Source organism: Dasypus novemcinctus, chromosome 19, assembly GCF_030445035.2.
Source record: "Dasypus novemcinctus isolate mDasNov1 chromosome 19, mDasNov1.1.hap2, whole genome shotgun sequence".
In the NCBI taxonomy this organism is placed as follows: domain Eukaryota; kingdom Metazoa; phylum Chordata; class Mammalia; order Cingulata; family Dasypodidae; genus Dasypus; species Dasypus novemcinctus.
This window is the reverse complement of record NC_080691.1, coordinates 9,012,636-9,025,098: the sequence shown is the minus strand read 5'-3', so window position 1 is coordinate 9,025,098 and position 12,463 is coordinate 9,012,636. Positions and strand designations below refer to the sequence as shown.

At 57.7% G+C, this 12,463-nt stretch overlaps 1 protein-coding gene across 1 annotated transcript in view; it reads right to left on the bottom strand.

Annotated features, from left to right (window-relative positions):
- TMEM132D (transmembrane protein 132D) overlaps positions 1 to 12,463 on the bottom strand; it is a 707,326-nt gene that overhangs the window by 91,633 nt on the left and 603,230 nt on the right. The window contains exon 5 of the mRNA XM_058281211.2: positions 11,612 to 11,755. Coding sequence (XP_058137194.1) covers positions 11,612 to 11,755 — 144 coding nt within the window. The remainder of the gene's footprint in view (positions 1 to 11,611; positions 11,756 to 12,463) is intronic.

Genomic DNA, 12,463 nt, shown 5'->3' with positions numbered 1-12,463 from the left:
TCTCAAATATTTTTGTTTGGCTTTAATTTTAAATTACACGTGGGGGGTTTTTCATAATCTCTTTTGAACTGTGGGTCCCTGAAGTCTTGGTTTGATTCGGGATAAAAAACCCATTTCTATGTACAGTGGCGGCTGAAGTGCTTCACCTCTGGTCTTAACCAGTAGCCGGAATGCCACCCTTGGCTGGGGCTCTTACTAGGCCTCTTCTGGCATAGGCCCCCTGGGACTCTCCACCCTGCCTGATTTGTCTACGGGATGTTACTCAGAGACGGGTGCAAAGGGGCAGTCTCGATCTGGCCCTGGGCATGCCCTGACCCCTGACCTTCACCACCGCCGCCAGCGTGAGCTCTCCACCCTCACTGCTTCCTTGGGAGGGCCTGAAGCTGGTTTCCCACTGTGGGCACAAACGCTCGGTCTACCTCCTGATATTTTCTTTCTCTCTCCTTGGATCAACGGCCTTCTCCTTAGGGAAAGAAGACGGAAGCTTTTTCTAACCCCTCCTAAATGAACATCTAGACTCTGTGGCACACTGTTATGAGAGACAAGCTATCAGGGCTAGACCCTGAACAAGAAGTCATGAAAAACACCCCTTTTTGGATAGCATCATTTCTAATTTGGGGTACCCATGTACATTTTTGCTGTCCAATTTTCTCTCCCATTGGTTTTAACCCTGTAGTATCAGAGGACAAGGGCATGCTGCTGGTTGAGTACTAAATACCTTCCACTCTCTTCATTAATGGCATTTTCTGGTATAAATTGGGGTTTAATCAAAGGGGTACATTACACACTAAGTGTGATGTATGAGCTGGAAGTTGTATGACTCATTTTAGCCCAATGGAGGGTGGATTCCTAAATCATCATGCAAAACACTAACATTCTAATCTCGGGATTCAAAAGAAAAATACAACAGCTTTATGCCAATTACATGTGTTCTATGCATGATATGCAGCATTTAATTGCCTGAGTGTTTAGTTAGAAGTTTCAAAATGAGTTAAGGCATATATCTCATGCCTCAATGCACCTGTTATCAACATGTTTCTCACTTCATATAACCACCCTTTTTATAGTAACAGAGCTATGGGTAAAATCAACAATTTCCATCTGAGAAATGATAGAGAATTAGAGAGACTCACTCTTAGAGGTACATTAGACATCCTGGTAGACACTGCACCTGCAATTTGGGCTGTGGCCAATAGGTGGTGCCTCACTGGGCACCCTTTGGCCCATGGTGAAGCTCTCGCTGAGGTGTGTATTGCTGATGTCTTGGTACATTTAGCAAACAATACATCCAGAACATACCTTTACTGAAGAATTCATTAAACACAAAATATGTGGATAACAAAAATAATTTAACTGGAAATAGCATAGAAAGGAAATGGAGGTTTTGATACTTCATTCGTCACTAGAGGTTTATCAATGTTTAATACAAATATGGGCTTATTTTGTCATTCATTCATTCAACAAACAATTCTTTATTGAGCAATTGTTACGTATCAGGCATTCCATTCAGGCTGGGACTATAGAGTCAAGTAAGACATGACCCAAGTCATGAATTCTTCCAGATCCGTGATTCGGATCCAAATATAAGGAACTGAGGATAGCCATGTTCCAAGTGAGGTTCAGTCACATCTTGCCTAAGAGTTGAGGTCTGAAGATGGTGAGATTCACCTGTAATGAAAATTACTTTTGAACATCTCTTAAATGGGAGCTCCTCTGACCATGTTTATTCTTTGGACTCTAAAGCTTAAAGGTTGTCATTTTGATCTTTAGGACTTCAGAAATTACAGTTTACAATTTTCACTACCCAGTGTCTGCTAAAGCAGCACTTGCCCATGCTTTCCTGTGTCGTTTAGGCTGTCCCAAGCTCCTCACTATCTGTCCTTTTTCTTCCTCTATGCTGGAAACAGGAAACGTCGAGAAGCTTTGGGCTCGACGCTTTCTTCCTGGCCCCGTCCCTGCTCCTCGCCTTTACGTCCAGGAGGCTCGCCTTCTGGATGGCCCTTCTCACCACACTTCGACCCTTTTCTGAACTGGCAGGGCCATCTCAATACAATTCTAAATATTAGCCACCAGTTTGGCTCTGAAACTCCTACACAGTTTTCCTTGGATCTGCAGGGACCCATCACACCATCTTTGGACCCTTTTAACTTTTTTATATCAAAGGTCAGGGAAAATCCACTGTGCAATAAGTACACAGGTGTTTCCTTTCCCAAACGAGGAGGATGTGGTTCTGTTTTTTTAATTTTTTCTTTTTGTCCTGTTGAAGAGAAGGATTTCTCCCTGATAATCAGAGTCGTGTGTGTGACGACTGAGAGAGAAGGCTGCCTTCTCTCACGTGCTTAGCAGCCTCTTAGGTCAGACGCTTTCCACCAATGATGATGGAGCGAGCCCATGGGCACCAGACCTTGTTCCGGGCACTGAGGAAGCAGCAGAGGTCAGAGCCAAGCCCCTGCCCTCCCAGGAAAAGACAATGAACAAATACACAAGAAGAAAATGCAGTAGCCATGGTGATATGTACTAAGCTGACAGGTAAGGCAGAGAAGGGGGGGGGGCACAAGAAGGGGGTCGGCTGTTTAAATGAGGAAATTGGAGGCAAGACCTGGGGGAGTGAGGGAGGAGCCCTGTTTACAACTGACAGCAGAGAGAACGGCATGTGTGAAGGTCCTGAGGCAGAGGGAAGCCTGTGAGGAGCCTAGTGGGGCGGGAGGGATAGCTGTGGGAGGCAAGGTGGAGCAGGAGGGACGTGGCGGAGGACGGGTGGGCCTCGTGGGAGGCGAGGTGGAGCAGGAGGGACGTGGCGGAGGACGGGTGGGCCTCGTGGTACATGAGGTGGAGCAGGAGGGATGTGGTGGAGGATGGGTGGGCCTCGTGGGAGGGGATGTGGAGCAGGAGGGACGTGGCGGAGGATGGGTGGGCCTCGTGGGAGGGGACGTGGAGCAGGAGGGACGTGGTGGAGGATGGGGTGGGCCTCGTGGGAGATGAGGTGGAGCAGGAGGGATGTGGCGGAGGACGGGTGGGCCTCGTGGGAGATGAGGTGGAGCAGGAGGGACGTGGTGGAGGACGGGTGGGCCTCGTGGGAGATGAGGTGGAGCAGGAGGGACGTGGTGGAGGATGGGTGGGCCTCGTGGGAGGGGACGTGGAGCAGGAGGGATGTGGCGGAGGACGGGTGGGCCTTCGGGCCACCACAAGAAATCCAGCTTTTCCTTTGAGTGAGATGAGAAGGCAAGAGCGGATCTGAGTAGAGAAGGGAAACCATCTGACCTGTGTTTTAGAAGAATCATTTTAGCTGTAAGGTCGAGACTAACTTTCGAGGTGGGGAAAAATCAAAAGCAGAACACCAGGGGCGGAGGCTCGTAGAAAGCTCCTTTCTAGCCCTGACCCCACTTATCTAGTTATAAATAATTAAACCTGGGAAAGATCTGCATAGATACTCTTGAAATTAGGGATATAGATAAATGAATATTCTGATATAAAATAAATTTAGAAGTGATTAAAGTGATGCATTAATTTTATAACGCAATGCAGAATCGACATTGGCCATAACAATGCTACCACCCCCATTTTAGAGATGAAGAAACTGAGGCACAAAGCCTTCAACTACCTAGCTGTAGTTCTCCTTGTTTGTAAGTATCAGAGCCAGGATTGAAAAACAGGCAATATGACTTTTAAGCAGCATTTTATACTCTTCTCACTCTACAAGTGAGATGCTGAGATCACTCAAGAGGATGTAGAGGGAGCTGTTCCCTCGAGAGGGGACAAGTGTTTGCTGCAGTCACCACCACTCCCCACTGTCTTGAGGCACTTAAATTATCTCGAGGCTGGTGTGTTCTTCTGGGCCTCTGACCCCTGGGCTAGATGTTCTCAAGGTTTCACGTGTAAAGTCTACATAGGCAGGGCTAGTGTGGGAGGTTATGGGGTTTCTTTTTCCTGGTCTAAGAGGACAAAGAGCCTTCATCTCTTACGCCCGTGATTGACAGTGTTGAGAAGGACTGTCGGGCCAGTCTGAGCACAACAGGAGATGTGCCAGGTTTGACTAGTGATGTCTGCCATGGCTGTGGTATTGGCATGGGGCGTGAGATGTGCTAATATCTGCTGGTGCTGTTCCAGGCTAACCCAGGCTATCAGGCAAGGTGGGTTTCCTTCTCTGATCCCCGTTTTTCCAGGAGGCGGACTCTTTGTTCTGATTTTACCTATCAATGAGGAAACTGATCTAAGAAGCTCATTCGGACAAAAAATGTCAGGAATGAATATACCTAATGCCTCCCAGAGGCATACTCACTCTAACACAGGGCGGCAGGGGGGAGAGAGCATGAAGTCTCGCGGGAAGGAGGGCAAGCCTCGCTTTTTGGTGGGAGGTCTCGGCACAGCACGCAAACGCTCGCCCGCGGAGGAAAGGCCTTGAGTGCTCAAGCAGGTTGGCAAACTTCTTCCGAGAGGGCTGCGTGGTAAGTATTTTCAGCTTTCCGGGCCGCACGGACTCTGCTGCAGTTACTCAACTCTGCCACTGCCGTGACAATATGCAGGGGAGCCGGTGCGTTCCAAGGAGAGGCTGAAATGGGGTTTCGTATGCTCGTCACTTGTCACCTCTGCCGCGGCAGCGCAGCAACAGGCAGAGACGGGCTGAATGGGCGCGCGCCGTGCATGCCCCGCAGCAGCTGCGGCCGCTAACCCCCTCCAGAGGTCGTGCGGCAGAGGCAGGAGGGGGCTTAGACGTGAGGCCGGGGGGGGGCCTTGGCTTTGATGTCAAGGCTCCTGTGCGATGGGCTTCTGACCTGAGAAAAGGGAGAAGAGCAGCGCCTCCTGGGGTTACAGGGGCAGCCGGCCTGCTGTGTAAAAGCACCTGCTAAGCACTAGAGCCCTGCAAGGCCTACCCTTGCTGCTCCAACACAGCTACCTCCCCACCTTTACCTTGCATCAGTCGATGGCCCCAGCAGTTTGGAAATCGTGAACTGGATTTTAGAAATTGACACAAGGAGGTGCAGGAGGAAACCTGCTGTCTGATGGACCATCCCAAGGATGAGACAGAGAAAGACTCTTCTCTAAACTGAAACATTCCCAAGCAAGCAATGAAGAATTCTGACATTAGCAAGTCAATCCCTGGGTGTCCAAATAGAACACGTTGACGAAAAAACAGCCGCACGAGGGAAGTCTAGCTGCTGAGCTCAGGGCCCCTCCCCTTCCTCTCCATCTCCCCTGCACCCATGAGGTTCTCCTGGGTGGAAGCAGGACAAGCGTGGCCGGTGCCCACTCCAGGAGAAGGCTGCACCTGTTCTCTGGCTACAGCGTCCACTCATCGAGATCAGCCTTAAACGTGACCACCCCCGGCCGCAGGACGGGCTGAAGGAGCGCGTGAGGAGTCCGTCTACCCTTCCGCCTGCTGGACAGAGCGGCCAGGAGACGCTCGCTGGCTGGGCAGCCGTGCATCTCCTGCATCAGCCAGCAGGGCATGTGCCCCCCGAGGACAGCAGCCGTGCCCACAGCCGGGGGCTCCCACGCCGCTCCCAGCAGAGACGCAGGCGCAGCCCCAGAGGCGGCGCAGGACTCGTCCCGGGGGGTTTAAGAAGCCACTTGGCTGAGCTCCTAGGGTGGGGTGAAGACCTCATCAGGGAGAAAGGCTCAGCAGACAGGATAAAGGGGGGCTGATTTGGCCTCTTCCCTGGGCGGCTCTCTGGTTGCCCAGACGATTCCAGCAGAATGTCTGAGAGGACACTGGGGCATGTGGCCAGCGTCCTGCTGCCCCAGGCTCAGGAACAGGACCGTGTCGCCGAGCCTGACCTCCAGGGCCTGGCCGGAAGTGCTGCCCTGGCGCCGCCGCGCCCAGGGCCTCCCCCCGCCGCCCTCCTCCCTCCAGTGGTGACTCCACCGGCCGAGGCCTCCCGCCCCAGCTCCGCTCCTTCCCCCCTCCCCCCCCCCCCTCCCCCCCCCCCCCCCCCCCCGCAGTCGAGCTCTCCTGGGAAAAGCCTCTGCTTGACCCGCTTCAGGAGAACACGTCAAGCTTCAGCCCACCTTCCTGCGGGTACGCGGCCCTGGGCAGAGCTGGGTGGACCCCGCTGTGGAGACACTGCAAGACGATGTCAGCAGATGGCGGGGACAACGGAGCAGCCGCGACGAGGCAGGGACCGAGCTTACCAGGGGCACATTTCTGAGATGTTAGTGGTTACCGATCTATTTAGGATTCATTAATGAACACCTGAACCCATAAGCACAAAAACCAACCTAGCGGGAAGCGGCTGTGGCTCACTCAGCTGGGCTCCCGTCTACCACAGGGGAGGCGCTGGGTTCACGTCCTGGGGCCTGCTTGTGAAGGTGGTCTCGCCTGCACGCCACAGACTGCCGCTGGCCCACAAGCGCCTGGGGAGCTGACTCAGCCAGGTGATGCAACAAAAAAAGAAGAGAGACAAGCGAGAATACAGAAGAGTGCAGTGAATGGACACAGAGAGCAGACAGCACACATAAAAAAGGCCGCAAGCGGGGCGGGGGGGGGGGGGGGATAAAAAACTAAAAAAAATAAAAAATAATAAAAATTAAAAAGCCAATCTAGCTAAACTTCCAGGCGTCATACTCGAGCCCCAGCCACACTCTGTCCAATGCGTGACGCGTCACTGGCTTTAAGGTGGAGCAGCTGTCCCGGGAAAGGCCCCAGCCTCAAAGCGCTCTCACTCCTAAGACACTGTTGCACCTGCTACAGAGAACCCACTACCTTTCTCCGTGTCACATCATACAAATCCGCCCTGGGGAGCCCCTCTTCCTCTTTCTGTTCATGATGCTTTGGGGTGATGAGTGTGTTTTTGTTCCTGGCTACTGTGTTGTTCAAGGATATGGAGAAAATGTAAATACGCATCAGTGCACTTTCTAGAGCGTACATAGGAGTGGCCTAGAAGACACACTCTTTTCCATTGGAGTTGAGCCAGTTCCGAGGCCCCCATCCAGTGACATGTGTGAGAATGAAGAGCATGTACAGCTGGGGAGAGAGAATGTTCTGGTGATCTCTTTTGAGTTTCTAGATAAAAGACCTTTACGCTACCTCCAAATCTGGGCTCTTCAGTTATGTCAGGCAACTTTTTTTTTTTTTAAACTTAGGCTGGTATGAGTGGGATTTTTATGTTATTTTCAATCTCAAGAATCAAAACAGATATTACTGCTAACATCTGCAATGCTTCCATTGGGGACCCACTGCCTCCTCAAAAAACAAAATTATCTTTGGGAGGCATGAGACAACATGACTTTCATGGGATTTACAATTCAGTGCGAATGAGTTTTCCAGTGATTTCTGGAGAGCAGCATCTCCTGGATGCGGGAGAACACACGAGCCTACGGGGCTGGGCCGTGGAGGAAAGAGATGGCACGTAAAATCAAAAAGAATGGGCCTAGAGGCCCACCTGGCCGGCTCGGGGGCGCCCAGGGGCCTGCCCAGGTGTGCTGACACCTGTGGTCACCCTTGGCTTTCTCCCTCAAGGGCCCCCAGGGACATCTAGCAGGACACACGCCAGGTGACTCTGTGTCAACATCGGTGGCAGCAGAGCAGCACAGGCTGTGGTTCTGCCTCCTGAGGGCAGCAAGCCCCTCTGCCGGCCTCTGGCCCCATGGCCTCAGCCCCTCCGCCGGTCCCTGGCCCCGTGGCCTCAGCCCCTCTGCCGGTCCCTGGCCCCCTGTGGCCTTAGCCCCTCTGCTGGCCTCTGGTCCCCCGTATCCTCAGTCCCTCCGCCGGTCCCTGGCCCCGTGGTCTCAGCCCCTCTGCCGGCCAGCCAGCCTGGCCTCCTGGAGGCACACATCCAAGCTGGGATGACTTTGCCTGGTATAAACCCAGCCCAAATCGCTCATGGAAGGCAGGCATGGCGCCACGTGCTGGGGGTGCAGGGGAGCTGCGGGGTCCCAGCGCGGGAGCGGGTCTGCCCGGGCCTGCCTGCTCCTGGTGGTCTCACCCCCTGGTGGGCTCCTCTCCCAGGTGACACCAAGGAGCCAGCATGGCTTCTCAGGGCCACAGTGCAGGGCAAGAGAGTCAGCCAGGGCGCAAGACCGCAGCGCCGGCTCTGCCCCGACGGCGTGACCAGCCCTTGACCAGCGAGGTGGGCGGTGCTCTGATGGGCCGGCCCGAGTCACACGGCCCCTCCTGGAGACTGGCGCGCAGACACTGCCATCCACACTGGGTGGACTCAGAGCAGAGACATAGGGAAGGTAACGAAAAACCAGATTGTCCTCAGAAGAAGCAGCAAAGGAAAGCTGACGGGCACGCACGGAGGCCCGCTGGCAGTGCCTGGTAAAAGCGTGTAACCCGGACGAGACTCCAGATCGACGGTGCAGCCACTCCCGTGCAAGTGGAAGGACAAGACGACATTCAAAATCCATAAAGGGACTTCCCAGGGCATAAAACCACAGACAGGATGCTGCAAACCTGTAGCTAATAAGAAGTTAAGTATTAGGCCTCCCTGGGAGGGTTTGAAGTGTCTGTTCTTCTCTTAAGGAGGTTTACCTTGAACGTCTCTCCAGTGCCCGCCCCGGGGCCTCGTACACGATGGCACGCTATCAGTGACAGCTGGATTGAAACGCCTATTAATGCAGGGATAAGCTACAGCAACTTAAATCATCACAGAAAGCGTGACGGAGGAAGCCTGCCTTCAACTGGATCTTGAAAAGTCGGGGCAGCTTGTAAGGAGCCAGGAAGGGCTGGGCCAAGCGCCTCTGGACTGGATTTACCTGCTCCGTTAGTCCCTCGGATGCATCCTTCACACTGCCGCTGGGCACAGAAGTGGTGCTCAGTAAAGGCTCCTCGTTTACTGAATAACATCGCAATTAAGGAAGCAGGCCAATCCACTGCTTCAAGTTTTCACTGGCCATGTTCCTCTTTGAAGGGTCCAATTCAGCTCCTTCCGCGGGCATCCCGGCTCCGGGGCATCGGCTCGGCTGGCCTCCCTGAGCACAGCTCTTCACGTTTTGGGCTGTGGCCTCTGATGAGTGGACCGAGCCTTGGTCTCATCTTTAAACCCAGCCATGCCCGTTGTTGAGACTGAACTGGGTAAGTGGGCGAGGCCCTGCCATCGTGCCTGCCGCACGGGAAGCTCCACCAGATGGGGCTTCTTGCTGTTACTAACAACAACGTTCCCACATTCCAGCCGCGTGGGGCTACTAGCTGTTCTCCAAGCCCTTTCTCAGGCCTCGGCGCTGCTCGCTGTCCTGTCTCAGTGTGGAGCTCCTTGGCAGTGAGCTTGGGACAAGAAGGAGGGCAGGGAGGGAGGCGGTTCTTGGAAGGAGGAATGAAGAAGAGGAAGATGAGGGAAGGAAGGGAGGAAAGCGGCATGGAAAGCAGGCGTGGCCATGCTGGAGCCCCTGAGGTCGACCCCCCGGGGCGGCTTCTGAAGACTGTGTTGACTGCGGACGGTGGGGTCGTCCGCTGTCTAACCGACCTCCTGCTGGCTGGGGGCTGCCCCGGGAGCGCTGACCCCCCGGGGGGCTGAGAAAGGTCTCCCAGGTTTGGAAGTCTCCCCAGCGCAGGTGAGCTGAGGGCTTGGAAGGCATCTGAGGTGGGACGTGGCCAGCAGCAGCCCCAGGGACCCGCCACGCCAATGAAATCCCCCGTGGGCCAGGAGACGTGGCCCGGCACGACGCTGCGCCCGCCGGGTCCTCCTGGGTCTTGCTCGCCTCGCTGCCCGCACGCCCGCCCTTCGTTCTTGTTTCGGCCTAAGGCTTTCGGAGAACCCGTCTGGGATGAGCTACGTGTTTCCTCCACTGCGCTTCCTGCTCCTTCATTCACACAACACCTACCGAGCGCCTCTCACACGCCTGGCACCGCGGCACGGGGCGCAGGGACAGCCGGGACGAGGTGGAGAGGCAGCGCACCCTCTCCGGGTGTGCGAGAGGATGGGCCCCGCACTTCACGTGGTTAGTACAGTGGAGGAGGCAACGGCACGAGGATGAGGCGCGGGGCGGGGGGCCGTGCCGGGGTCGTGTGAGAACCGCGCGGCCTGCTCTGGGGAGACTTTCGAGAGGGTGGACGAGAGGGCACGCGAGGCGGACCTCCCAGGGGAGGGCTGCAGAGGTGGGGGTGCGGGCTCCATCCTTGCAGGGGCCGGGGGGCTGGCACAGGCCGAGTGAGAGGACGGTGCAGGCGCGAGGGCCGGGCCGGCAGCATGCCGGGGCCGACTCCCGTCCCACGGAGACACCGTCCAGCCCTAGCCCCCGGCCTGGGGGTGACTCCTGGGAGGCCTAGGGCTGGGGCAGAGATGGGGGACTCCAGCCGCGGGCAAGGCAGAGAGGGGCTGCTGGGAGGCTGCCCCTGAGCAAGACTGAGGAGGCAAGGCAGGGCATTTCCACGCCTTGACTTTGGACTTCTGCCTCCAAATCCGCGAGCCGCGGCCGTCCTGGGCTCTGCCATCTGGGCTGCAGTCTCCTTACAGCAGCCGGTCTAGTAAGACCCCTGCCAGCACCTGGGTTCTTCCTCCAAGAGGGAAGAGAGCCGTCGATGGTTTTACAGAGAGGAACGGCGGGTCAGACGGACGTTTGGTCACCCTGGCTGCTGCCTTGAAGGCAGTAAGGAGAGGAGGGGTGAGGGTGAGAACCGGCCGGAGGCTCCTGCGGTGCTCGTGGGGACGGCAGGGCGTGGCCTGGGCGTGGAGGAGGGGGGAAGGGCTGGACGCTGGCACTGCCAACAGGACTCGCTCAAAGACTGGATGTGAGGAGAGGGAGAGAAAGGAACGCCAAAGGTGAGCCGATGCATTGGCCTGAGGAAGCCAGGCCGGCGCGGTCACGCAGGGCGGTGGAGAAGGCTCTGGACTGCGGGGGGCTGCTGTGGTGTCTCAGGGCACGCGCCTGCCTGGACCCCACAGCGCTGCTTCCTCCTGAGCTCCCCGAGGTGGCCAGGGGGCCTGCCCTCGTGGCCCTCCTCCCCGGCGAGGAGCAGGTGTCGGCTTCCTCGGCTAGGGCCGAGCTCCCTCAGCGCCCTGCAGAGTGCAGAGGCCAAAGCCGGGTGGCGGCACAGCGGAGCCCAGGAGGAGGGGGCAGCAGGCGAGCTGCCGACCCCTGCCCTGGCCCTGGAGCGGGGCTGGGCCGCTGGCCCGGGGCTCCCGGGCAGAGGGGCTTCCCCCGGCTGCCTGGGCACATTTCGAGCTTCCTGGCCGGGGGAAGCTGGGGGTCCCTGGGCCTAACATGCCCCCTGGCCCACATAGTTTTGAGGCATTTTTGTGTTCAATTTGGAGAGAGAAAGGAGAGGCCAGAGGAAGGAGGCGCCAGCAGAGTGGGATTCGGGGGCGGGGTCTCCTCCCCCGGCCCCCCGGTCACAGAGCACCCCCTTCTCCTCGGCCACCTGGTCCACCGAGGCCGGGGGACCCCAAGCCCTGGCCGCGGAGCTGCCCCTCGCTTTGGGGAGAAGCCACCGCAGGCGTGCATTTGCACGGCCCGCCCCAGCGTGGGGGGGCGCCTTTCTCGCCGCAGCGGTCCCCGAATCCCACCCCAGCCTGCCCGGGGACGTGGGCAAACGGGGGGTCGGGAGGCGCCTCCTGGGCAGGACTGGCCACAGGGCTGCTCTCAGGGGGACCCTCTCGACTCGGCAGCAGGACCGCCATGGGGCAGGGGCCGGGCCGAGAGAGCGTTTGCGCAGCGACGGGGCGCTGCCACTTGCCTTGATGACGTCCTCGTCGGATGACCTGCACTCCACGGACTCGAGTGGGCCTGCCACGGCGCCGTCCTCGGCCACGGACACCACCTTCACGGGGACGGCCACCGCCTTGCCGGTGAGGATGGCCGTGTTCAGGATCTCGGCCTCCTGGAGGGGCAAGCAGACGCTCGTCACCGCCCGCGCGAGAGCCACCGCACCCGTGCAGGGAGCGACGGTGACGTGCGCGCAAGCGGGAGGGGAGCCACCCTGGGCCACCTGTGCGTGGCCTCCCGGGGCCCGCTCCCAGCGCCTGGCACAGCCTTTGCTCATTGGGGCATTGCCACGGGGCAGGCACTGCCATTTGTCCCCACTTAGAAATGAGGAGACGAGGCACGGAGCGGCAGTGAGGAGGCGGCAGTTGAACACGGCGGCCCTGCCCTGCGTGGGTCTCAGCCTGCAGGGACCCCCTCCAGAGGGGCCGGTGCCAGCCCTGGGGGTGTCGGCGCAGAGCGAGCTGCCCGCCCACCCCGGCCCGCGGGCTTTCCTTCGGGCCCTGGCCAGCTCTGCGGTCCTGGCCTCTGAGACGCTCCCACCGGCCCATCCCCCCCGCAGCAGGGTCCCACGCTTGCACGCGCGCTCAGGCACGCCCTTCCCCTGGTGGACTCTTCCCCCCCAGCTCAGACCAAGACGTATGCCCTCCCCGTGCCCGCTGGCAGAGCTGGGGCGTGGTGGCCCTCAGCATCAGCGCCCAGCGCACCTGCCTGCTGCTGTCCCCAGGCAGCCGGGCCTCTGCTTTCTACCCACAGCGCAGCCCCGTGCCTGGCGCGGAGGAAGCCTTTGCTGAATGAGCAGCCCCGGCCCAGGCCGTGCAGCTCA